General features: G+C 47.2%; 1 protein-coding gene across 2 annotated transcripts in view; it reads left to right on the top strand.

Annotated features, from left to right (window-relative positions):
• The window catches only part of galnt16 (UDP-N-acetyl-alpha-D-galactosamine:polypeptide N-acetylgalactosaminyltransferase 16), a 193,185-nt gene that overhangs the window by 124,815 nt on the left and 40,562 nt on the right, over positions 1-27,808 (top strand). For both annotated transcript variants that reach the window (XM_070878734.1, XM_070878733.1), the window contains exons 4-7: positions 5,590-5,657; positions 8,067-8,132; positions 20,915-21,036; positions 24,524-24,611. In XM_070878734.1, the coding sequence (XP_070734835.1) occupies positions 5,590-5,657; positions 8,067-8,132; positions 20,915-21,036; positions 24,524-24,611 (344 nt within the window). The remainder of the gene's footprint in view (positions 1-5,589; positions 5,658-8,066; positions 8,133-20,914; positions 21,037-24,523; positions 24,612-27,808) is intronic.

Here is a 27,808-nt window from a genome sequence, read left to right as displayed (position 1 = left end):
CACCTAGTGTAATGGCACCTCTATTATTTCTTAAATCTAACCAAATAGATTCTGTCCTTGACCCCCTCCAAGACATCCTCCCCCTCCAGCAATGTAACATTCTCCTTAACCAGTACTGCCACCCCACCTCCTATCTTTGCTTCCCTATCTTTCCTGAACACCTTATATCCACGAATACTTAATACCCAATCCTGCCCTTTTTTGAGCCAGGTCTCCGTTATCGCCACAACATCATATTTCTATCTGGCTATTTGTGCCTGCAGCTCACCAACCTTGTTTACTCTGCTTCGTGCGTTCACATACATTCACTATAAACCTATCTTAGACCATCCTCTGTTCTCTCTTAGTCTGACCCCACCTATACCTTACTATTTCTTGCTTTAGTGCTATCCGTCTCTCCCAATCCTTTGTGCCCCTTGTTTCTCCTTTCTAATGCTACATCCTGGTGCCTACCCCTTGCCAAATTAAACCCAAATTACAGTTTAAACCCTCCCCAACAGCACTAGTAACCCCCCCTCCCCCTGTGAGGATATTGGTCCCGGCTCTGTTGAAATGCAACCTGTCCGGCCTGTACAGGCCTCACCTCCTAGAAATGGTCCCAATGTCCCAGGAATCTAAAGCCCTCCCGCCTGCACCATCTCTCCAGCCACGCATTTATCTGCTCTATCCTCCTATTTCTGTACTCACTAACTTGTGGCATCGGTAGTAATCTGGAGATTACTACCTTTGAGGTCCTGCTTTTTAATCTCTCTCCTAGCTCCCGAAAATCTGCCTGCAGGACCACATCCTTCTTTCTACCTACATCATTGGACCACGACCTCTGGCTGTTCACCCTCCCCCCTCAGAATGTTCTGCAGCCGCTCAGTGACATCCTTGACTCTGTACCAGGGAGTCAACATACCATCCTGGAGTCACGTCTGCAGTCACAGAAATGCCTGTTTGTTCCCTTATCTCCTACCACTATTGCTTTCCCGATCTTCCTTCCCTCCTCCCCCGCCCCTCCCTGTACAGTTGAGACACCGTGGTGCCCTAGACTTGGCTCAGGCTGTACTCCCCAGAAGAACCCAGATGCACCGCAGTGATGCCAGCTTCTGCTCAAAATCTGGAGCTTGAGCTCCTCCAGCTGACGACACTTCCTGGAGTTCCCACATGGCACAAGATGTGCATTCCATGGGACTTAGGTCGCGGGTTTGGGAGGTGCTGTTGAAGAAGCCATGGCGTGTTGCTGCAGTGCATCTTGTAGATGGTACACACTGCAGCCACGGTACGTCGGTGATGGAGGGAGTGAATGTTTAAGGTGCTGGATGGGGGCCAATCAAGCGGGCTGCTTTGTTCTGGATGGTGTTGAGGTTCTTGAGTGTTGTTGGAGCTGCACTATATCCAGGCAAATGGAGAGTATTCCATCACACTCTTGTAGATGGTGGAAAGGCTTTGGGGAGTCAGGAGGTGAGACACTCTGAAGAATATATCAAGAACCAATATAACTGGATATGTAAAGTCAGTTAGTGATTGGCAATCAATATCTTCTTAAGCAGAGTGGAATTTTCCTTTCGGGGAGCTGAGCTGACGAAGGGATTTGATGCTCTGACCTTTGTCCAGTTTATTCTGAAGTTGGGCAGAAAGCAGATTCTTCTGCCTCAAGCTGGAGAGGATGAGTTCTGTGGGCAGACTGACAGGCAACATGTCACATTTCACATCGGGCTGAAAATTGCGGCCTCGCTGAGTGCGTACGATGTGCGCAGGTGGCTGAAGAGGCCTCACAAATGCCGGTTCTTGGCATGTGAAGCGCATGCGCCGAGAACCTGCTTTTGCGCATGCATCCCCAGGAGAAGGACATTCGTGAGGCAGAGATTGGGCTATTTGCCCAACTCCTGCCCAGCAAATGTCCTTCAAACTCTCATGCCTGGTAAAAGGAGGCATATGGCCTACTTTTACCAGTGTAAGAGTTTTAAAACATAGAAAAATTACATTTAATCACTCATTTTTCTATTAAAATCACTGTCCATTAAGGTAAGTTTATTTCAAAACCTATTAAAACACATTAAAAAAAAGTAATTTTTTTTTCTAAAACATTTAATTGCAATTAATTTTAAATATGTGAGGTGTTTTTTTATTTATTGTGCTGTGTTTTTTTTGGGTATTCTTATTGATAGTAATGGAAGCTTGTACAAACAGAGCTCCCGTTATTACCAATGAGAATCATTATCATGGGAAATCCCTCGAAATCGAGGAAGACCTCAATGAGAATACTAGATGTTTATTGGTGGTCCAGGCCCGCGTGATCCCAGGATATGAATACATACCTGGAAGACATGTTCCCATACACTGGACTGCGAAACTAGGCCTCCGACCGCGATCCTACATTCCTCTGGGACCACCAGCTATTTCCGTTAATAACATTTTGGGTTTGAGACGTTCCCCTGAAGGAAGCCTCCGACCGCAATTTCCCTCCCGTAATGTTAAACTTGTACTGAACCTTGGCTAGACCATACTTCGAGAACTGGGAACGGTTCTGGTCTCCATATTACACAAAAAAATACAGAGGCACTGGAAAAGGTGCGAATAAGATTTATAAGGATGATACCAAAACTGGGAGGTTATAATTATCGGGAAAGATTGAGCAGGTTGGGACTCTTCTTCCTAGAAAAGAGAAGACTGAGGAGTGAGCTGATAAAGGTCTTTAAAATGATGAAGGGGTTCAATAGGGTAGACGTAAAGAAGATGTTTCCACTTGTGGGGGAGACCAGAACTAGGGACTATAATTATAAGATAGTCGCTACTAAATCTAATCAGGCATTCGGGAGAAACTTCTTTACCCAGAGAGTGCTGAGAATGAGGAACTCGCTGCCACAGGGAGCAGTTGAGGTGAATAGTATCGATGCATTTAAGGGGAAGCTGGATGGGTACACAAGAGAGAAAGGAATAGAAGGGTGTGCTGGCAGGTTTAGATGAAGGGAGGTGGGAGGGGGCTCCTGTGGAGTATAATACCAGCATAGACCAGATGGGCCGAATGGCCTGTTTCTGTGCTGTACATTCTATATCATTTTATGTCATTCTATGTCATTCTATGTAATATAAACACCGAATTCAGTGAGTGCTGGGCTCATTTGACAGAGTGTGTGCTAATGAGTTGATTGGTGTAGTTAATGGGGCCAAGTCAGTGCAAAAAATGTAGTTTTGCAAGTCAGTAAAAGAACCGAATAGGTGGTTCCTCCCTCAGTTCCTGTCTATTACAACCTTTTCCATCTCTGTTTAATCAGTACAACTATAGTCACTGTTTCTCTTAACTTTGCAATCTTGATCCTCCAAGCCTCCAAATATACCACCCTACCTTTGTCCCTGTGAACTGCTCTGGCCAACTTAAGACACATCTCCCTGCTTTCTGCTCCTGAATTTATTCTTTCCTAGGACCTCAAAACTGAGCAAGTCCTCACCTTTCCTTTCTCCTACAATCTGCTGGGTGACAACTGTCCTTTACTTTATGAGTTATCTCACTTTCTCTGGTAATTTTTTCATCCTTGGTGATGTCTGGCATTGTTGGCCTGTAGTTAAATGTCTTAATATACAATTCTCCCTCAACCCTCACTGCCTCCCCCACCTCTCTCTCTAAGATGCTCCTTAAATCCTAGCTCTTTTACAAAGCTTTTGGTCGCCTGTCCCAATATCTCTTTCTTCGACTCAGTGACAAATTTTGTCTGATGGCACTCCTGTGAAGCGCCTTGGGATATTTCACTACATTAAAGGCAACATGCAAATACAAGTTGTTGTTGTCTTTGATCAAACGTCATAGCTGAAACACCAACCTGTCGTCTTTCCCTTTCAAATACTGACAAACCCACAGTGCATTCCCTTTTCATTCACCGTTTCCCCATTTCTTTCAGTTTTGTCATATTTATCTGACACTGGTCACGGGTTAGGCCCCAGCTAGACTGATAAGAGTTAATAAGGGGAAACTGTTTCCAGTGGCAGGAGGGTCGGTAACCAGAGGGCACAGATTTAAGATAATTGGCAAAAAAGCCAGGGTCAGTTGAGGAGAAATGTTGCTGTGATCGGGAACGCGCTGCCTCAAAGGGCGGTAGAAGCACATTCAATGGTAACTTTCAAAAAGGAATTGGATAAATACTAGAAAGGGAAAAATTGCAGGGCTATGGGGAAAGAGCCTGGAAGTGGGACTGATTGGACAGCTCTTTCACAGAGCCGGCACAGGCACAATGTTCCGAATGGCCTCCTTCTGTGCTGTATGATTCTATGACACGTCGATTAACTGGAGTTCACAGCAAAAGGTTTGGTTCGCGGCTGGTGGGAGTTGAGGAGATGGATGAGCTGTTTCGGGGTTTGGATTTCTGGTACCCGCTTCCAGCTTCTAATGGATGTAGGGTATTTGGATTTCCAGAAGGCATTGGACAAGGTGCTACATAAAAGGTTACTGCACAAGATAAAAGTTCACGGGGTTGGGAGTAATATATTAGCATGGGTAGAGGATTGGCTAACTAACAGAAAACAGAGAGTTGGGATAAATGGTTCATTCTCTGGTTGGCAATCAGTAACTAGTAGAGTGCCACAGGGATCAGCGCTGGGACCCCAACTATTTACAATCTATATCAACGACTTGGAGGAAGGGACTGAGTGTAACGTAGCCAAATTTGCTGACGATACAAAGATGGGAGGAAAAGCAATGTGTGAGGAGGACACAAAAATTCTGCAAAAAGACATAGACAGGCTAAGTGAATGGGCAAAAATTTGGCAGATGAAGTATAATGTTGGCAGAAAAAAAATCAAAGAGCAAGTTATTATTTAAATGGAAAAAGATTGCAAAGTGCTGCAGTGCAGCGGGACCTGGGGATACTTGTACATGAAACACAAAAGGTTAGTATGCAGGTACAGCAAGTGATCAGGAAGGCCAATGGAATCTTGGCCTTTATTGCAAAGGGGATGGAGTATAAAAGTAGGGAAGTCTTGCTACAGTTATACAGGGTATCGGTGAGACCACACCTGGAATACTGCATGCAGTTTTGGTTTCCATATTTACGAAAGGATATACTTTCTTTGGAGGCAGTTCAGAGAAGGTTCAATAGGTTGATTCCGGAGATGAGGGGGCTTGACTTATGAGGAAAGGTTGAGTAGGTTGGACCTCTACTCATTGGAATTCAGAAGAATGAGAGGTGATCTTATCAAAACGTATAAGATTATGAGGGGGCTTGACAATGTGGATGCAGAGAGGATGTTTCCACTGATGGGGGAGACTAGAACTAGAGGGCACAATCTTAGAATAAGGGGTAGCCCATTTAAAACTGAGATGAGGTGAAATTTCTTCTTTAGGAGGGTTGTAAATCTGTGGAACTCACTGCTTTAGAGAGCTGTGGAAGCTGGGACATTGAATAAATGTAAGACAGAAATAGACAGTTTCTTAAACGATAAGGGGATAAGGGGTTATAGGCAGCGGGTGGGGAAGTGGAGACGAGTTCATGATCAGGTCAGCCATGATTGTATTAAATGGCAGAGCAGGCTTGAGGGGCCGTATGGCCCACTCCTGTTCCTATTTCTTATGTTCTTATATTCTAATCCCTGCCTGTTTCTTGCCTCTTTCAGCATCCTGAACCGCAGTCCGCCCCAACTCATCCAGGAAATCATTCTCGTGGACGACTTCAGCAGTGACCGTGAGTAACTGTTCCGTCATCAAATGGGGCAGCCCAAATAACGAGGGCGTGACTGACCCAGGATCCTTTGGGGTGTCATCCTTTGTGGGTGTCTAAATTTGGGCAGTGGTGGGAAGGGGAAGAGGTGCACAGTGTGGTTGATGGGAAATCACAGCTTCGAGTACTGATGCTGTGTATGAAAACCCATAGACTTAAAAACCAACTCCATCACAAAACGAGGAACACTGTAGAGTTCAGTCTTGAAGATTGGGGTATAGGGTCTGGTTTTTCTTTTCATGTTACTCAGTGGGCAGCACTCTCGCTTGAGTCAGAGGGTCGTGGGTTCAAGTCCCACTCCACATCATCCAGGCTGATACCCCAGTGTAGCACTGAGAGAACGCTGCCCTGTCGGAGGTGCGTTCTTTTGGAAGAGATGTTAACCCGAAGCCCTGTCTGCTCTTTCAGCTGGACGTAAAAGATCCCATGGCACTATTTTGAAGAAGAGCAGGGAAGAAGAGAAGAAGAAAGGGAGTCCTGGTGTCCTGGTGTCCTGGACAATATTTATCCCTCAACCTGTTGTTGTTGCAATTGGATGGATGGTCAGGTTCAAACTGGACAAGTGTGGAGTCTATGAGCGAGTGGGACCTGCTGTATGCTGAAATAAAAACAGAAAATGCTGGAAATCTCAGCAGGTCAGGCAGCATCTGTGGAGAGAAACAGTTTTAACGTTTCAGGTCCATGACCCTTCGTCAGAACTGGCAAAAGTTTGAAATGAATGGATTCTTAAGTAAGGGCAGGGAAAGGAGGAGAAGAGGAATGAACAAAAGGGAAGGTCTGTGATTGGGTGGAAGACAGGAGAGATTTGAGAGCCATAAGGGATAATGGGCCAAAATTGAGATGGTAATGGCACAAGTTAGGAAACAAAAGATGAGTTTAGATAGGGAGTGAATGGCAGAATAATTACCAGCTGCCCTGGGAAACAAAGTAAAAATAAAAGGGTGGGTAGGGGGGAGGTTTGTAAAAATAAAGGGAGGAAGGTAACAAAATATGGTCTGAAATTGCTGACCTCGATGTTGAGTCCAGCTGTATTCTGAGTTGCTTCAAATCTTAATTAACCTATCCCTTTAGTGATCAATATTGGAATTCAACAAATCCTAGGATAAGTTAAGCATTGGAACTCTGAAACCTAAAGACTGTTTATAGGTCTTGCTTGTGACTTGAGGCAATGTGAGAAAGATTTTTACATCATTACTCTACCGTATACATCAAGTAATGTCTCAGAAATTGGCACAAATTTCACAGCATCTGTTGACAAACAACAATTTATATAGCTGCCTTTAACATAGTAAAGTGTCGCAAGGCACTTCACAGAAGCGTTATCAGACAAAATCTGACACTGTGTCACATAAGGAGACATTAGGACAGGTGACTGTAATGTATTTGCTCCATGGGTTCTTTGCTTAAGAATTCATAGCAACACATTGCTATTAAGAACTAGTTGGTTTATTAGCAAAGGTTTAACAATCACACAACACATTACCAGTTCATCCACCAGGCTCTCAACTGCATGCCTCATGGATGACCTGGACCCAACTGGTTGGGGTTTTATTGAGTCTTATGAACATCATGTGACTCGCTAAGCCACTTACAATGCAACAGTACTACAAGCTCACAGGAGCATACTCACAGGGGCATTGGTCAAAGAGGTAGTAATTAAGGAGCGTCCTAACGGAGGGGAGAGGTAGAGAGGCAATACTTTTAACATTTTTCATTTTTCAAAAGCATCTGAGGTGGCTTGACATGGTGGATGCAGAGAGGATGTTTCCACTGATGGGGGAGACGAGAACTAGGGGGCATAATCTTAGAATAAGGGGCCGCCCATTTAAAACTGAGATGAGGAGAAATTTCTTCTCTCAGAGGGTTGTAAATCTGTGGAATTTGCTGCCTCAGAGAGCTGTGGAAGCCAGGACATTAAATAAATTTAAGACAGAAATAGACAGTTTCTTAACCGATAAGGGGATAAGGGGTTATAGGGAGTGGGCAGGGAAGTGGACCTGTGTCCATGATCAGATCAGCCATGATCTTATTGAATGGCGGAGCAGGCTCGAGGAGCCGTATGGCCTACTCCTGCTCCTATTTCTTATGTTCTTATAAGAGGCAGAGGGAGAGAATAACAGCCACTGTTGAAAGCTAAGTGGCCATATGCAATGTTCCCTGTAATTTTATTGTGGGCTGTATGGTCCCTTTAACAGGCTGCGTGGCCCACTCAAAATTCCACGTCTGCGCAATCCTTTCAATGTAAAAGCCGCCTGACCGCCTGTGCAGGAACGCTGGAACCTGCGCAGCGTAAAGAGAACATTAGGCACCGGCATGTTTCACAAGCGCACAGTTCATCCCTCAAACACTAACCAGTCCTTGTTTTCCTTTCAGCTGAGGACTGCGAGCTCTTAACCAAGATTCCCAAGATCAAGTGTTTAAGGAACACGAGGCGGGAAGGTAAGTCAGGATCGAAGATTCTTTTCCCCCCCCCATTCTCCGTGCTCAGTTCAAAGCTTATGACAGAATACAACTTTGCTGGTCACATGGCCCATTGGTTCAAATGTTGTCCCCATTTAGCCTCCTTTACCATCTGTTAGCCGTGGCTTAGTGGTAGCAATCTCGCTTATGATTCATGAGAGCGCACGGGATTGGAGGCAACCCATTGGCTTGGATAGGGGGTAGGAGACAGAGAGCAGGGATAATGCATATGTACTCCCAATTAGCAGGATGTGACTAGTGGTCTCCCTGTAAGATTAGGATCACAGGTCACACACACATACCCAAAGGATCTCAGGAGTTATAAGGCATTTTATTAATGGAGTGGTAGTTCAAATATAGTCAAACGCAACACACGATCAGGATAGACACAGTAGACATATGACCATGACCAGGAGCTGGTACTAGTCCCGATCAGTCAGACGCCTGGTGGTACGAACAGTTCTTATCTTCACCGTCTTCCTGAAATGCCTTCTGGGTCTTTCTTTTATTCTCTTTTTAGGGGTGGGCCTGATGCAGGATATGGACAGGACCGTTTAACCTATGATATGTCAAGTTCTTTGTCTCAACTCTTAGATGAAATCCTCCTCTTCACATTTATCCTCCCAAGGTTGGAGTCAGATAGGCCATTCTTGGCCTTCCGATGTTTGGAGCTGCCTGTTATCAGTTATTTATGTTCAGGCTGTTCAAGTCGCTTTAGCTATTGCACCGAGAATGAATCTTCAATTCTAACACCAGTCTGAAGAGACTTTTTGACCTCAAGTTATTTCTTCCAATTCACGATTTTTTGCACCCGCAGAGATCTGTACTGGGACCTCAGCTTTTCACTGCATTTATAAATGACTTGGATGACGGAATAGAGAGCCGTGTATCTCGGTTTGCTAACAGCATTAAGTTAGGCGGCTCAGTAACTTGTGTAGATGGGAGCAGAAAGATGCAAAGAGACACTGATTGGTTAAATGAGTGGGCAGAACTGTGGCAGATACAGTTCAATGTGATAAAGTGTGAGATCATCAAGTTTGGACCTAAGAAAGATAAATCAGAGTATTTTCTAAATGGCGAGAAGTTAGGAACTGTGGATGCGCAGAGGGATTTAGGGTTCCAAGTATAGAAATCACTAAAAGCTGGTGGGCAGGTACAAATTTTTTTTTAAAAGGCTAATGGAATGTTGGCCTTTATCCCAAGAGGGCTGGAATACAAAGGGTGTAACGTTATGTTACAGCTGTCCTCTGCTCAGACCCCATCTGGAGTACCGCGTTCAGTTCTGGGCATCGCAGCTCGGGAAAGATAAGATACCAGGGATAAAAGGGTTAAATTATGAGGACAGGTTTCATAAACTAGGCTTATATTCCCTCGAGTACAGAACATTAAGGGGTGATCTCATTGAGGTGTTTAAGATGATTAAAGGATTTGATGGGGTAGATACAGAGAAACTAGTTCCTCTGGTGGGGGAGTGCAGAACACGGGGGCATAACCTTATAATTAGAGCCAGGCCGTTCAGGAGTGATGTCAGGAAGCACTTCTTCACACAAAGAGCTGTGGGAATCTGGAACTCTCCCTTCTAAAAGCTGTGGATGGTGGGAGGGGGATGTCAATTGAAAATTTGAAAACCGAGAGTGGTAGATTTTTGTTGGGTAAGAGTATTATGGGTTATGGACCAAGGTGCAAAGATGGAGTTAAGATACAGATCAGCCATGATCTAATTGAAAGTCAGAACAGGCTCGAGGGGCTGAATGACTTCCTTCTGTTCCTATGTTCTTCTGAGGCAGAAAGTTGTGGGTCCACATCCCACTCCAAAAATGTGAACACATAATCCAGGCTGACACCTCTCGGGTTGGCAGAAAAGATTCCATGACACTATTCTTGATGCTCACTTTTAGCTCTTGGCTTTCATCGCTTGTGGGGCTGGTCTGATTGATCACGGCACCAGTTCCGACCAGTTCTAACCTAAAGTGTCAACTGGGGTCCTATTTATGTCCCAGAACCCTGATTTTCATATTAAAAGGGGCCCATCACCTGAAACAGGCGAGTGCTTTGGACACCTATCAGTATGACCATTCCAAAATGGCGGCTGCCCTATCATTTGCGTTAAAAGAGGCACTAATGTATTTGCTTCATGGGTTCTTTGCTTAAGAATTCACAGCAACACATTGCTATTAAGAACTAGTTGGCTTATTAGCAAAGGTTTAACAATCACTCTGCACATTACCAGTTCATCCACCAGACTCACAACCACCTGCCTCAACGTGGATCCCCCAAACCCAACTGTCTGGGGTTTTATTGAGTCTTGTGAACATCACATGACTGGCTAAGCCACTCCCAACTCAACAGCTCTACAACTATTTTGTTAGAAACTTTCATTCAAGTGCCCCCTTTTTATTTTTGAGGGCAGCAAAAACCACAAATTAACAACTAAACATAAAAAGGAACCTTTGTCAAATCAAATCAAATTAAAATTCTGTTCCTGGTTGAAATGATGCAATCCAGTCCCTCCAGCGCTCACCTCTCATGGAAGGCCGCGAGCGTACCGGTGGACACCGCATGCTCCATCGCCAGGGACACCCTGGCTCGAACGTAACTGCGGAAGAGAGGCAGGCAGTCGGGCTGAACGACTCCCTCGACCGCCCACTGCCTGGACCAGCTGATGGCCCCCTTGGCCATGCCCAGGAGCAGTCCTACAAGGAGGCCTTCCGATCAACAGCTCTACAACTATTTTAGTTGTGCACTTTAATCAAGAGTCCCCTGGTTAAAGGGCGGCACGCTCCAAACACTTTCAAACAAGTGCCCCCTTGTTTTTTTTGAGGGCACTAAAAACATAAATTATACACGTGCCCCCTGGCTAAAAGTGGGGGGGGGGACACTAAAACCAACAAACATAGACAAATTAAACTTTAAACATTAATGATCAAATTAAAATTTGGTTGCCGGGGGTGATGATGCACTCCAGTCCCTCTGGCGCCCACCTCTCGCGGAAGGCCGCGAGCGTACCGGTGGACACTGCGTGCTCCATCTGGCTCGGATGTAACCACGGAAGAGAGGCAGGCAGTCGGGCTGAACGACCCCCTCGACCGCCCGCTGCCTGGACCGGCTGATGACCCCCTTGGCCATGCCCAGGAGCAGTCCTATGAGGAGGCCTTCCGACCCAACAGCTCTACAAACCTGTCAGCATACTCTCAGGTGCATATGTCACCGAACCCATTTTGAGGCCGTTACCAACCCATTAACACCAGATGAAGGGGGTGAAAATCGATGCTTCCATCTCCCTACTCCTCTCCTTTCATGCCACTCCTTTGCCCCAGTTGTGCACCTCCTTCATTTGAGGGAACGGGGAACTGCACCCAGCAGTGCCTGCTAGGAACATAGGAACAGGAGGAGGCCATTTACTCCCTCGAGCCTGTTCTGCCATTCAAAGAGATCACAGCTAATCTGTAACCTAACTCCACATATCCCTTTGCCCACATCCCTTAATATATTTGGTTAACAAAAATCTATTAATCTCAGATTTAAAATTAACAATTGATTTAAAACTGAGATGAGGAGGAATTTCTTCTCTCAGAGGGTTGTAAATCTGTGGAATTCGCTGCCTCAGGGAGCTGTGGAAGTCGGGACATTGAATAAACTTAAGACAGAGATACACAGTTTCTTAACCAATAAGGGAATAAGGGGTTATGGGGAGTGGGCAGGGAAGTGGACCTGAGTCCATGATCGGATCAGCCATGGCCCTAGAAATAGTGGATGCATCGGTGATCATTTTCCAAAAGTCCATCGACTTTGGATCAGTTCCTCTGGATTGGAGGGTAGCTAATGTAACCCCACTTTTTAAGAAAGGAGGGAGAGAGAAAACGGGTAATTATAGACTGGTTAGCCTGACATCAGTAGTGGGGAAAATGTTGGAATCAATTCTTAAAGATGAAATAGCGGCGCATTTGGAAAGCAGTGACAGGATCGGTCCAAGTCAGCATGGATTTATGAAAGGGAAATCATGCTTGATGAATCTTCTGGAATTTTTTGAAGATGCAACTAGTAGAGTGGACAAGGGAGAACCAGTGGGTGTGGTGTATTTGGACTTTCAAAAGACTTTTGACAAGGTCCCGCACAAGAGATTGGTGTGCAAAATCAAAGGGTATTGGGGTAATGTACTGACGTGGATAGAGAACTGGTTGGCAGACAGAAGCAGAGAGTCGGGATAAATGGATCCTTTTCAGAATGGTAGGCAGTGACTAGTGGGATGCCGCAGGGCTCAGTGCTGGAATATACATTATTTGCAATATACATTAATGATTTAAATGAAGGAATTGAGTGTAATATCTCCAAGTTTGCAGATGACACTAAGCTGGGTGGCGATGTGAGATATGACGAGGATGCTAAGAGACTGCAGAGTGACTTGGACAGGTTAGGTGAATGGGTAAATGCATGGCAGATGTAGTATAATGTGGATAAATGTGAGGTTATCCACTTTGGGGGCAAAAACACGAAGACAGAATATTATCTGAATGGCGGCAGATTAGGAAAAGGGGAGGTGCATCGAGACCTGGGTATCATGGTACATCAGTCATTGAAAGTTGGCATGCAGGTACAGTAGGTGGTGAAGAAGGCAAATGGTATGTTGGCCTTCATAGCTAGGGGATTTGAGTATAGGAGCAGGGAGGTCTTACTGCAGTTGTATAGGGTCTTGGTGAGGCCTTGCCTGGAATATTGTGTTCAGTTTAGGTCTCCTAATCTGAGGAAGGGCATTCTTGCTATTGAGGGAGTGCAGCGAAGGTTCACCAGACTGATTCCCGGGATGGCAGAACTGGCATATGAGGAGAGACTGGATCGATTGGGCCTGTATTCATTGGAGTTTAGAAGAATGAGAGGGGATCTCATAGAAACATATAAAATTCTGATGGGACTGAACAGGTTAGATGCAGGAAGAATGTTCCCGATGTTGGGGGAGTCCAGAACCAGGGGACACAGTCTAAAGATAAGGGGTAAGCCATTTAGAACTGAGATGGGGAGAAACTTCTTCACTCAGAGAGTTGTTAACCTGTGGAATTCCCTACCGCAGAGAGTCGTTGCTGCCAGTTCATTGGATATATTCAAGAGGGAGTTAAGTGTGGTCCTTACAGCTAAAGGGATCAAGGGGTAAGGAGAGAAAGCAGGAAAGGGGTACTGAGGGAATGGTCAGCCATGATCTTATTGAATGGTGGTGCAGGCTCGAAGGGCCGAATGGCCTACTCCTGCACCTATTTTCTATGTTTCTATGTTTCTAAATGGCGGAGCAGGCTCGAGGGGCCATAGGGCCTACTCCTGCTCCTATTTCTTATATTCTTATAATTGCCATTTGCAGAAGAGAGTTCCAAACTTCTACCACCATTTGCATGTGGTAGTCTTTCCTAACTTCACTCCTAAAAAGGCCTGGCTCTAATTTTTAGACTATGTCCCCAGTCCTAGACTTCCCAACCAGCAGAAATAGTTTCTGTCTAGCTACCCTATCAACTCCCCTTAATATCCTGAAAACGTAGATCAAATTACCCCTTCACCTTCTAAATTCCAGGGAATACAACTCTAATTTGTTTAATCACTCCTTGTAACTTAACCCTTGGAGTCCGGATAACATTCTGGTAAGCCTACGCTGCACTCCCTCCAAGGCCAATATATCCTTCCTATGGTGTTGTATCCAGAACTGCTCACAGTGCTCCAGGTGTGGTCCAACCAGGGCTTTGTATAACTGCAGCATAACCTCTACCCTGCACAGAGAGGTCTTAACCAGAGTGGAGTTAAACAGAGTGGTTTATTCGGGAATTTGGTAAGAGTGAGAATTTGGAGAAGAAGGGGTAAGATTAAAATGAATTAAAAAAAGTAAAAATAGGTAAGTGATACTTCACTAGCTGCTGGGTTGGTCAGTTTTTCTCTCTTTTCTTGGGCATTGGTTAAAATTAAGAGCTGGGATTATAAACTAAATGTTCAAAACTTCAAATCTTAACTAATTAAATATATTAGAATGGCAGGGCAGGTGGTGTGTTTCTGCTGTTGCATGTGGAAGCTGGTGGACCCCATTGAGGTCCATGGCGACCACATCTGCAATAAGTGTCTGCAGCTCGAGGAACGTTAGCTCCGTGTTGATGAACTGGAGTCCGAGCTGCAGACACTACAACACATCAGGGAGGGGGAGAGTTACCTGGACGCTGTGTTCCAGAAGCTAGTCACACCAATTAGATTAATTAATTCCAATTCGATCCGTGGTCAGGGACAGGAGGGTGTGACTCAGGATGGAGTGATGGAGGAGCCTCGGCCCTTGCTCTTGTCCAACAGGTTTGAGGCTCTTACTCCCTGTGCGGACGAGAGCAGGGACTGCAGGGAGGATGAGCAAACTGACCACAGCACCGTGGTACAAGGGGCCATTCAAGTGAGGGGAGTGAAAAGAAACATTGTAGTGATACGGGACAGTATCATTAGGGGTATAGATACAGTTCTCTGCAGCCGAGAGCATGAGTCCCAAAGGCTGTGTTGCCTGCCCGGTGCCAGGGTTAAGGACATCTCCTCTGGCTGGAGAGGAACTTGGAGTGGAGGGGAAAGATCCAGTTGTCGTGGTCCAACAACATAGGTAGGACAAACAAAGAGGTTCTGCTGAGGGATTATGAGCAGCTAGGGGCCAAATTAAAAAGCAGAACCACAAAGGTAATAATCTCTGGATTACTACCTGAGCCACGAGCAAATAGGCATAGAGTAAATAAGATCAGAGAGTTAAACACGTGGCTCAGAGACTGGTGTGGGAGAAATGGGTTTAGGTTTGTGGGACACTGACACCAGTACTGGGGTAAGAGGGAGCTATTCTGTTGGGACAAGCTTCACTTAGACCGTGCTGGGACTCGGGTCCTGGCGAATCGAATAACTAGGGCTATAGAGAGAGCTTTAAACTGATTAGTAGGGAGGAGGGTTCAGGTGAGCGAAAATTTAAAAAGTCAAAGATTAAGGAGAAGACAGTAGACAGGGTAGCACTGGGGGAAATCAAATCCAGAGCATGACAGGAAGAGACAGAATGTATAAACATAAAGGTGAATCAGAAAATGGGGTCAAAGCAGAAAAAGTGGTAAAAAAACAAATTTAAAAGCTCTTTATCTGAATGCACGCAGCATTCATAACAAAATAGATGCGTTGTCAGCACATATAGAGACAAATGGGTACGATCTGATAGCCATCACAAAGACGTGGTTGCAAGGTGACCAAGGCTGGGAACGAAATATTCCGGGGTATTTGACAATTCGGAAGGACAGACAGAAAGGAAAAGGAGGTGGGGTAGCACTGTTAATAAAGGATGAGATCAGTGCGTTAGTGAGAAACGATATTGGCTCAGAAGATCAAGATGTTGAATCAGTTTGATGGAGATAAGGAATAATAAGGGGAAAAAGTCGCTGGTGGGCATAGTCTATAGGCCCCCTAACAGTAGCTACTGTTGGACGGAGTATAAATCAAGAAATAATGGAGGCTTGTAAAAAAGGAACGGCAATAATCATGGGAGATTTTAATCTTCATATTAGACAAAGCAAATTGGCCAGGATAGCCTTGAGGAAGAGTTGATAGAGTGTATCCGGGATAGTTTCCTTGAACAGTACGTTGCGGAACCAACCAGGGAGCAGGCTATCTTAGATCTGGTCCTGTGTAATGAGACAGGATTAATAAACAATCTTCTAGTAAAGGATCCTCCAGGAATGAGTGAATGGTTGAATTTTAAATTCAGTTGGAGGGTGAGAAAGTTGGATCTCAAACCAGTGTCCTTAGCTTAAATAAAGGAAACTACAAAGGTATGAAGGTAGAGTTGGCTAAAGTGGACTGGGAAAATAGATTAAAGTGTGGGACGGTTGATGAGCAGTGCCAGACATTTAGGGAGATATTTCATAACTCTTAACAAAAATATATTCCAATGAGAAGGAAAGACTGTAAGAGAAGGGATAACCATCCGTGGCTAATTAAGGTAATAAAGGATGGTATCAAATTGAAAACAAGGGCATACAATGTGGCCAAGACTAATGGGAGGCCAGAGGATTGGGACACTTTTAGAAGCCAGCAAAGAACGACTAAAAAAAATAATAAAGAGAGGGAAGATAGATTATGAAAGCAAACTAGCACAAAATATAAAAACAGATAGTAAGAGTTTCTACAGGTACATAAAAAGGAAAAGAGTGGCTAAAGTAAATGTTGGTCCCTTAGAGGACGAGACTGGAGAATTAATAATGGGGAACAGGGAAATGGTAGAGACTTTGAACAAATATTTTGTATCGGTCTTCACGGTAGAAGACACTAAAAACATCCCAATAGTGGATAATTAAGGGGCTACAGGGAGGGAGGTACTTAATACAATCACTATCACTAAAGAAGTAGTACTCGGTAAAATAATGGGACTAAAGGCGGACAAGTCCCCTGGACCTGGTGGCTTGCATCCTAGGGTCTTACAAGAAGTGGCTGCAGAGATGGTGGATGCATTGGTTTTAATCTACCAAAATTCTCTGGATTCTGGGGAGGTCCCAGCGGATTGAATTACTGCAAATGTAACGCCCCTATTTAAAAAAGGAGGCAGACAGAAAGCAGGAAACTATAGATCAGTTAGCCTAACATCTGTCGCTGGGAAAATGCTGGAGTCCATTATTAAGGAAGCAGTAGCAGGCCATTTGGAAAAGCATAATTCAATCAAGCAGAGTCAGCATGGTTTTATGAAAGGGAAATCATGGTTGACAAATTTGCAGGGGCTCTTTGAGGATGTAACGAGCAGGGTGGATAAGGGGGAACCAGTGGATGTGGTGTATTTGGATTTCCAGAAAGCATTCGATAAGGTGCCACATAAAAGATTACTGCACAAGGTAAGAGCTCATGGGGTTGGAGTAATATATTAGCATGGATAGAGGATTTGCTAGCTAACAGAAAACAGAGAGTCGGGATAAATGGGTCATTTTCCGGTTGGCAAACAATAATCAATGGGGTGCCGCAGGGATCGGTGCTGGGGCCACAACTATTTAAAATCTATATTAATGACTTGGATGAAGGGACCGAGTGTAACGTAGCTAAGTTTGCTGATGATACAAAGATGGGTGGGAGAGCAAATTGTGAGGAGGACACAAGAAGTGTGCAAAGGGATACAGACAGGCTAAGTGAGTGGGCAAAAGATTTGGCAGATGGAATATAATGTGGGAAAATGTGAGGTTATCCACTTTGGCAGAAAAAATAGAAAAGTAAATTATTATTTAAATGGAGAAAAATTGCAAAGTGCTGCAGTGCAGAGGGACCTGGGGGTCCTTTTGCATGAAACACAAAAAATTAGTATGCAGGTCCAGCAAGTAATCAGGATGGCAAATGAAATGTTGGCCTTTATTGCAAGGGGGATAGAGTATAAAAACAGAGAAGTCCTGCTCCAACTGTACAGGGTATTGGTGAGGCCACACCTGGAGTACTGCGTACAGTTTTGGTCTCCTTATTTAAGGGAGGATATACTTGCGTTGGAAGCTGTTCAGAGAAGGTTCACGAGGTTTATTCCGGGGGGGGGGGGTTGACTTATGAAGATAGATTGAGTAGGTTGGGCCTCTACTCATTGGAGTTCAGAAGAATGAAAGGTGGTCTTATCGAAACATATAAGATAATGAGGGGGCTCGACAAGGTGGATGCAGAGAGGATATTTCCACTCATAGGGGAAACTAAAACTAGGGGGCATAGTCTCAGAATAAAGGGCAGCCCATTTAAAACTGAGATGAGGAGGAATTTCTTCTCTCAGAGGGTTGTACAACTGTGGAATTCTCTGCCCCAGAGAGCTGTGGAGGCTGGGTCATTGAATATATTTAAGGCGGAGATAGACAGATTTTTGAGCGATAAGCGAGTAAAGGGTTATGCGGAGCGGGCAGGGAAGTGGAGCTGAGCCCATAATCAGATCAGCCATGATCTTATTGAATGGCGGAGCAGGCTCGAGGGGCCGTATGGCCTACTCCTGTTCCTATTTCTTATGTTCTTCTGGTCTTACCCTTTTGTATTCTAGTTCTCTAGCTATAAGACCGCATTCCATTATCCCTTTTGATTATTTTCTGTGCCTGTCGATGAGATTTTATTGATCCGTGCAGAAACTGGTGCTGGACCACATTCCGTGCGGTTTTCCCTGCTCCAATGGGAGGCGCCCGGTCTCTGCTTGGCACAATGCCAAGATCAGAACAAGTGGCGGTGTCAAGATTCGAGCCTAATCTCCCGCAGCACCACAATTGCCCCGACATGCCGACGCCATTTCTGAAGGTGGTCTTTCCGTGCAGGGGCCGCGTCTGAATTACCGGCGGATTGACGGGACTGGTTGACAGGCACGCCTCTGTGAATTCCTCCATGGCCACGCCCCTTCGTATTTCGGTAACCTCCTCCAGACCTAGAACTCCCTGGCATTTCTGCGCTCCTCTACATCTGGCCCCTTGAGCATCGCTAATTTTAATCGCTCCACCATTGACGGCCGTGCCTTCAGCTCTCAAGGCCCTCAGCTCTGGAATGCCCCGCCCTACTTTGACATTTAAGCAACAGAGCAGCAGATTGGAGATGCAGCAGGTGAGTCTTGTGGTGGAGTCCAGTGCAGAAACGTAGTCTTGATGTACAGGTGCAGCATTGAGAATCCGGAGTTCCGGAATCCGGACTCCGGACTGATCGGTGGCAGGGTCGTCTGAAATCCGTAAAATGTACGGGAATCCAGATCCGCCGACCCTGCCGACCTCGGGGCCCCACTGCTGCCTGACCTCGGGACCTCCTCGGCCTCACCCAAACAACTCCTCAGTGAGACCCCGCCCGAACATCTCCTCGCGGGGCCTCACCCAAACAACTCCTCAGTGAGACCCCGCCCGAACATCTCCTCGCGGGGCCTCACCCGAACAACTCCTCAGTGAGACCCCGCCCGAATATCTCCTCGCGGGGCCTCACCCGAACAACTCCTCAGTGAGACCCCGCCCGAACATCTCCTCGCGGGGCCTCACCCGAACAACTCCTCAGTGAGACCCCGCCAAAACATCTCCTCGCGGGGCCTCACCCGAACAACTCCTCAGTGAGACCCCGCCCAAACATCTTCTCGCGGGGCCTCACCCGAACAACTCCTCAGTGAGACCCCGCCCGAACATCTCCTCGCGGGGCCTCACCCGAACAACTCCTCAGTGAGACCCCGCCCGAACATCTCCTCGCGGGGCCTCACCCGAACAACTCCTCAGTGAGACCCCGCCCGAACATCTTCTCGCGGGGCCTCACCCAAACAACTCCTCAGTGAGACCCCGCCCAAACATCTCCTCGCGGGGCCTCACCCGAACAACTCCTCAGTGAGACCCCGCCCGAACATCTCCTCGCGGGGCCTCACCCGAACAACTCCTCAGTGAGACCCCGCCAAAACATCTCCTCGCGGGGCCTCACCCGAACAACTCCTCAGTGAGACCCCGCCCAAACATCTCCTCGCGGGGCCTCACCCGAACAACTCCTCAGTGAGACCCCGCCCGAACATCTTCTCGCGGGGCCTCACCCGAACAACTCCTCAGTGAGACCCCGCCCGAACATCTCCTCGCGGGGCCCCGCCCGAACAACTCCTCGGTGGAAATCCCCCCCGTCCCTTTCTGACGTTCTGAAATCTGGAAATACCTGAACCTGGGCTCGGCTGTTTCCGGATTTGTGACGTCAGAAAGCAAATCAAAAGTCCGGAAAAGCCTGGAATCCGGAACGGCCTCAGTGCTGAGGTTTCCCAAGTTTAGGCGCTGTGCCTGTACATAGAAGGCTGGGAATTTGGAAGCCAAGTTTGGGAAAAGATCCAGGAGCTCTTTGATGGTTGGCTCTATTACTTCCTCTAACTTCTTTCCGACTTCCTGCCTGGTCTCTACTGCCCTTCCTGCTTCAACTCTCGGCTCGCTTTAAAACCTAATAGGGAGAAATTTGGTTGTGCCTCTGTTGTGGTGTTAATCGAGACTCCTTGAAAATGTTCGCATCTCCCGTCCAGAAATTCGTCAGAATCGGTCGAAGAGCTGATAGAGGTGCTAAATCAGCCGTTGCACACCAGAGCTGGGGGGGCGCTAATGAAAATGCCGGCGCTAAATTTAACCGAGTCATTGCGCATGCGCCGAACTCCGATTTAGATCCCGGGAAAAGCCAAGTCTTAAAGGCGTGGCATAGTAATGCACCCATTAAAGTCTTCAAAATCACTTTTTCTCAAGCTCAACTCTTATGTCTCTCTGCTGCTGTAAACTGAGGCTCACGCACCGTGCTGTGTGTAAATGTTGCACTGACTGTGACCTCCATGGGAAGCGCTTCCTCATCCCTTTAATTAGCCGCCAGTTAACGACTCTACAAGCTTGTACCAATGTTGTTCTTGGCGGGCGATCAATGAGGCGGCCGCACCTCATTTACCGACCTGAGCGCAAGCGTGGGCATTGCAACAGGAATACATCTTGATCAGAGTGATCGTCAGCAGCTGGGCGCTACTGGTTTTTGCCCCCGGGTAGCCTCTATCGAATTTTCGGTCGGGACGCTAAAAGCTGTGCTTCCGGTCAATAGCCTCTTACACGCCCTCTGGCTGCTAACTGAGGCGTCAGGCAACGGAAAATCCAGCCCCTGCTCTTTGACCAAGCTTTTGGTCAGCTGTCCTAATATCTCCTGATAACACTCCTGGAAGCGCCTTCGGATCTTTTGCTACATTAAAGGCGCCATATAAATACAAGTTGTTGTTGTTGTTGTATAAATATAAGTTGTTGCTTTAGCGTAAATTGCTTCTCTGTCTGTAGGGCTAATCCGCTCGCGGGTGAAGGGTGCGGATGCTGCAACTGCAGAGGTCCTAACCTTCCTCGACAGTCACTGCGAGGTGAACAAGGACTGGCTACAACCGCTCCTGCAACGCGTTAACGAGGTGAGTCTCTGGGAGTTGTCTCTACTAAAATGGCCTCAGCGGTTCAGGGCTGGGGTCAGGAGGTTGAGGTCAGGGGGCTGGGGTCAATAGGATAGGGCCAGGGGGTGGGGTCAGGGGGCTGGGGTCAATGGCATAGGGCCAGGGGATGGGGGTCAGGGGGCTGGGGTCAATGGCATAGGGCCAGGGGATGGGGGTCAGGGGGCTAGGGTCAATGGGATAGGGCCAGGGCGTGGGGTCAGGGGGCTGGGGCAATGGGATAGGGCCAAGGGGTGGGGTCAGGAGGCTGGGGTCAATGGGATAGGGCCAGGGGGTGGGGTCAGGGGGCTGGGGTCAATGGATAGGGCCGGGGGGGTGAGGCCAAGGGTTGGTGTCAGAGGGATGGGGCCAGGGGGTGGGGTCAAGGGGGTGGGGCCAGGAAGTGCGGTCAGGGGGTTGGGGCCGGGGTGGGGGATGGGGCCATGGGGGTGTGGTCGGAGGGTAAACACGTGTGTGCTTGTCAAGGTGAGGGCTGTCAGTGGTGATGAATTAATCATTCTTGGGCAAGGCCAACATTTCATTTCCCATGCCTAGTCGACCTTGAGAAGGGGGAGGTGGGCCTTCTTGAACAGAGTGGTGAAGGTTCTCCCACAGTGCTGTCAGGGAGGGAGACCCAGTGACGATGAAGGAACGGCGATATATGTCTACGTGAGGATGGTGTGTGACTTGGAGGGGAACCTGGAGGTGGTGGTGTTCTCATGCACCTGCTGCCCTTGTCCTTCTAGGTGCTGGGGGTCGCGAGTTTGGGAGGGGGGGGGTTTGGGGGGCTAGCACGGTTCTGTCTCAAACAGTTTGCCTCTACCCAGTTCCCTAGAGCACCCTTGCTCCACTAATGGGAAATTTCTTTCCTTGGCCCCCACCTCTGACATCCTCGTGAGTGAGAGTGCCAATTCGATTGGACTTTCCGTCCAATTTGAAGTGGTGGGGTGCTGCAGGCAGACACTCCCGAGGAACTGGATTGAGACAGCCCAAACTCGCTTGCACCATCCTGTGTTAACACCTTGTTAATACATAAGAACATAAGAAATAGGACCAGGAATAGGCCATAGGGCCCGTCGAGCCTGCTCCGCCATTTAATACGATCATGGCTGGTCTGATCATGGACTCAGGTCCACTTCCCTGTCCGCTCCCCATAACCCTTTATTCCCTTATCGGTTAAGGAACTGTCTATCTCTGTCTTAAATTTATTCAATGGCCCAGCTTCTACAACTTCCTGAGGCAGCGAATTCCACAGATTTACAACCCTCCGAGAGAAGAAATTCCTCTTTATCTCAGTTTTAGATGGGCGGCCCCTTATTCTAAGATCATGCCCTCTAGTTCTAGTCTCCCCAATCAGTGGAAACATCTGCTCTGCATCCACCTTGTCAAGCCCCCTCATAATCTTATACATTTCTATAAGATCACCAGTTGCTTACATGAACTTGCATCAACCTTCAAGCTGCTGTTTCTCAGAATGGGGTGGGGAATCATAGAATTATAGAAATTTACAGCACGGAGAGAGGCCATTTCGGCCCTTTGTGTCCGCGCTGGCCGACCAAGAGCTATCCAGCCTAATCCCACTTTCCAGCTCTTGGTCCGTAGCCCTGTAGGTTACGGCACTTCAAGTGCACATCCAAGTACTTTTTAAATATGGTGAGGGTTTCTGCCTCTACCACCCTTTCAGGCTGTGGGTTACAGACCCCCACCACCCTGTGGGTGAAGAAATTTCCCCTCAAATCCCCTCTAAACCTCCTACCAATCATGTTAAATCTATCAGTTCTAATGAAGGGTTATCGACCTGAAACGTTAACTCTATTTCTCTCTCCACAGATGCTGCCTGACCCGCTGAGATTTCCAGCATTTTCTGTTTTTACTTTAAATCTATGCCCCCTGGTTGTTGACCCCTCTGCTAAGGGAAATAGGTTCTTCCTATCCACTCTATCCAGGCCCCTCATAATTTTATACACCTCAATTAGGTCTCCCCTCAGCTTCCTCTGTTCCAAAGAAAACAAACCCAGCTTATCCAATCTTTCCTCATAGCTAAAATTCTCCAGTCCAGGCAACATCCTTGTAAATCTCCTCTGTACCCTCTCTAGTACAATCACATCTTTCCTGCAATGTGGTGACTGTCATGTATGTATGCTTGGGGTTACTAGCCACCAGGTGGCGCCACTGTCAGAGGTCATTGGGCTGTGTGCGGCCCAGGTATAAAAGACATGCCATAATGTAATGTATTCACTTTGGACCCGAATAAAGCAGAGCCAGGTTCGTCTCTGTGTTAGTTTACAGTATTCAGTCTATCGAGTTATTACATACATAACAGTGACCAGAACTGCACGCAGTGCTCTAGCTGTGGCCTAACTAGTGTTTTATACAGTTCAAGCATAACCTCCCTGTGGGGAGCAGAGCATTCAGCCCCATTGTTACTGGTCTGGTTCAGTGACGATACCAGGGAGAGATGTAGCCAATGTTTTTCATCAATGTTTTCAGGTGATGAATAAGTCAGCCCAGGGCAGAAATGTTTTCTGATTGTAGAGGTCTTTCACTCTGCATTCCCTCCCCACACCATTCTCTTTCTCTCCTCTCCTCTTTGGGGGTGGGTACTGAGGTAAGCAGACTCTCTTTAGGGTTGAGGTGACTCTGAGATAGAAGAAGAAAGAAGGGCTTGCATTTATATAGCGCCTTTCATGACATCAGGAAGTCCCAAAGCACTTTACAACCAATGAAGAACTTTTTGGGGTGCAGTCACTGTTGTAATGTAGGAAACTCAGCAGCCAATTTGCGCACAGCAAGCTCCAATGGCCAGATAATCTGTTTTGGTGAGGGTTAAATGTTGGCCAGGACACCAGAAAGAACTACCCTGCTCTTGTTCCATATTTGCCATGGGATCGTTTACATCCACCTGAGAGGGCAGATGGGGCCTCGGTTTAACATCTCATCGACAGACGGCACCTCAAACATTGCAGCGCTCCCTCAACACTGCACCGGAGTGTCAGCCTCAATTATGAGCTCAAGTCTCTGGAGTGGGACTTGAACCCGCGACCTTCTGACTCAGGAGAGAATGCTACCCACTAAGCCATGGCAACTACCGTGCAGTATTCAGGCTGCGTATTCTGTCAGCCTATTTAGGTAGATGCAAACGATCCCGTGGCATTATTCGAAGTAGAGCAAGAGGTTCTCCTGCTTTCTTGTCCAACATTCCTTCCCCAACCGGCACAGATTATCTGATCATTCATTCAGCTGTTGTCTGTGGGACCTTGCTGTGCACAAATTAGCTGGCCTGTGACATCAGTAACTTTGCTTCAGAAATGAATCTATTAATTGTAAAGTGCTTTGGGGCATGATAAAGCGCTCTACCAATGTACATGCTTTTGTGTATCAGAGAGACCCCTGTTAATATTTTCCTTTTCCTTGTTGTGTGAAGTAGTTCCCTGATGCTGACTTGCCCATTTTCAATCTCCCGACCCCCCAGGATTACACACGTGTGGCGAGTCCCATCATCGACGTGATAAGCCTGGACAACTTTGCTTATCTGGCCGCATCTGCTGATCTGAGAGGAGGTACACAGCATCATTGTTTGTCATTGTTTGCTTTAAAAAATGTCTGTTAAAGAAATCAAGACAGGAAAGATTGGGTGAGAGATTTGGTGTGCTCTGTGTAATTCTGGATCTAAGAGTCTGACTGTAGACATTACCATAGCGATAGTCCTAATGACTCATTTATGTGAAGGCATTTTAAAAAGAAAGACTTGCATTTATATAGCGTCTTTCACAACCACCGGATGTCTCAAAGCACTTTACAGCTAATGAAGTACTTTTGGAGTGTAGTCAGTGTTGTAATGTGGGAAACACGGCAGCCAATTTGCACACAGCAAGCTCCCACAAACAGCAATGTGATAATGACCAGATAATCTGTTTTTTTGGTGATGTTGATTGAGGGATAAATATTGGCCAGGACACCAAGATAACTCCCCTGCTCTTCTTCCAGATAGTGCCATGGGATCTTTTATGGCCCACTTTGGAGATCAGACAGGGCCTCAGTTTAACATCTAATCCGAAAGGCAGCACCTCCAACAGTGCAGCACTCCCTCAGCATTGCACTGGAGTGTCAGCCTGGATTTTTGTGCTCAAGTCCCTGGAGTGGGACTATGAACCCACAACCTTCTGACTCAGAGGCAAGTGTGCTACCCACTGAGCCACAGCTGACACATTGGGCCCAAGTTTCGAGCCGCGCCTAGAACGGCGCAGTCCCGACCTGGACGCCCGTTTTTCGCGCCACAAAGTGCGCCTAAAAAAACCCTCCAGATTCTCCACCTCCCTGCAGGTCCTCTGGCCCTCGGCGCAGCGCAGCAGGAGCTGTAGGGGGCGGAGCCAAGTCCCTGCGCTGAAAACAGTGCCGGGACCTCTGCACATGTGCGCTACAGTGAGCGCGCAATTGCAGTAGCTCCAGGCGGCCGAAACTGTGTGGGAGGGGCCCGAAGCACGCAGCCCCCTAGCCCTGGCCGAATGGCCTCACTGGGGCTGCGTGAATAAGGCTCCTCCCACAGCCAGCTCCTGCTTCCTCCCGATCCGACTCGACTCCCACTTTCCTATGCCCCGGACCAGACCCGACACCGACCCGACTCCCGTTCCCCCCGCCTCCGGACCCGACCCGACTCCCGCTTCCCCCCCCCCCCCGCCCCCGGACCGGACCCGACTCCCGCTTCCCCCCCCATCCCCTTTATCCCCTTCTCCCCCCCCTCCCCCCTCCCCTTCTCCCCCATTCCTCCCCCTTCCCTCCCTCTGCTCCCCCCTCTCTCCCTCCACTGATAAATACATCTAAATTATGTATTTATCATTTATTATTGATGATGGCTTTTTATTTGTAAAACTGAAGTGTTTAATGTTTGTAAACTTCCCTTTAAACCTCTCCCCCCCCATTCCCTACGCCTGATTTGTAACCTACGCCTGATTTAAAGTGTAGACAAGGTTTTTTCAAGCGTACAAAAATCTTCACTTACTCCATTCTAAGTTAGTTTGGAGTAAGTTTTCACTGACGAAACTTTGAAAACAGGTGTAAGTGGCCGGACACGCCCCCTTTTGAAAAAAAATTCTGTTCCAAAGTGAAACTGTTCTAACTGACTAGAACTGGAGCAAACTAAATGATGAGAATTCCAATTTCTAAGATACTCCGTTCTACACCAGTTGCTCCTAAAAATCAGGAGCAAATCATGTGGAAACTTGGGGCCAATATACTTGCAAGTTAATTTGAACCTAAGCCTCCTGCATTGGCCGCCTGATTTTACTTTCCATTGAAGCCGTGGAAAGCCGATCCAATCCTCAGTCTCCCGCCGGAAAGGTTCGGTTAAATTATCCTCCAATGTTTTTTTGTTCCAGGCTCACAGAAAGTGGAGTTGCTCATTCGGCCAAGCAAGCTTGCGTTGCACTGCCAGTTTCTTATCTCTGGCAGTCATTTCTCTTCAAGCCCAATTTTTTTCCCTCTCTCCATAATCCTTCAATACCATTACTTCCCAACGAAACATTTGTCTTCCTTTCCCCTCCTCCCCGAGGGTGGGCAGGAAGGTAAGCTGAGTCTTTTTAGGGTTGAGGTGGCACCGGGGAAGTGCCCTTCACGGGCCTGGCCCGCCATGCAATTAGCGCACGGCTGATCTGTATCTCAACCCCCTCCTCCCACCTTTTCTCCATGTCCCTTGATATCCTGACCTAATCAAACTCTGTCGCTCTCGGTTTTGAAATGTTCAATTGTCCCCACAGCATCCGCAGCCTTTTGGGGGAGAGAGTTCCAGATTCTGCTCATCATCATAGGCAGTCCCTCGGAATCGAGGAAGACTTGCTTCCACTCTAAAAATGAGTCTTTAGGTGGCTGAACAGCCCAACACGAAAATCACAGTTCCTGTCACAGGTGGGGCAGACAGTGGTTGAGGGAAGGGTGGGACAGGTTTGCCGCACGTTCTTTCCGCTGCCTGCGCTTGATTTCTGCATGCTCTTGGCGACGAGACTCGAGGTGCTCAGCGCCCTCCCGGATGCACTTCCTCCTCTTAGGGCTGTCTTTGGCCAGGGACTCCCAGGTGTCGATGGGGATGTTTCACTTTATCGGGGAGGCTTTGAGGGTATCCTTGTAACGTTTCCTCTGCCCACCTTTGGCTCGTTTGCCGTGAAGGAGTTCCGAGTAGAGTGCTTGCTTTGGGAGTCTCGTGTCCGGCATGCGAACAATGTCCAGATTCTATTACTCTTTGTGTGAAGGAGTGGTTCCTGATTTCACTCCTGAATGACTTGGCTCCAATTTTAAGATTTGTTCTGGACTCCCCCACCATCGCTAATGGCCCTGAAATTGCGGTCGGAGGCGTCCCGTGGACAATTGCCTCCGACCTGAAACATTTCTATGAATTTACCTGGTGGTCCGGGAGGAGCGTGGGTTTCCGGTGGGGAGGCCTTCTCTTCCCGCGCTGCGAAGCGTGCTCCCGTCCTCCAGGTTCCCACGCAGAAGGTGCAGCTACGTGTGACTGCTCAGCCAATCAGGTACAGTATTCCATGGCTTTCTGATTAATAGCAATGAGAACTCCATATCTGCGAGTTCTCATTGCTATTAATGAGAAAAAAAACAACCCAAACACAATAAACACATGAATAAAAAAATAAAACCACACCTCACATAATTAAAATGAATTGAAATTAAAGTTAATAAATATCTTGAGAAGATCATGTTTTTTCTTGAGTTTTTAAATTATGGTTAAAAATAAATGTAACATAGTGGGCAG

The sequence above is a fragment of the Pristiophorus japonicus genome, chromosome 4, assembly GCF_044704955.1.
Source record: "Pristiophorus japonicus isolate sPriJap1 chromosome 4, sPriJap1.hap1, whole genome shotgun sequence".
In the NCBI taxonomy this organism is placed as follows: domain Eukaryota; kingdom Metazoa; phylum Chordata; class Chondrichthyes; family Pristiophoridae; genus Pristiophorus; species Pristiophorus japonicus.
The sequence above is the reverse complement of the archived record's forward strand: the minus strand, read 5'-3'. Positions and strand labels throughout refer to the sequence as shown.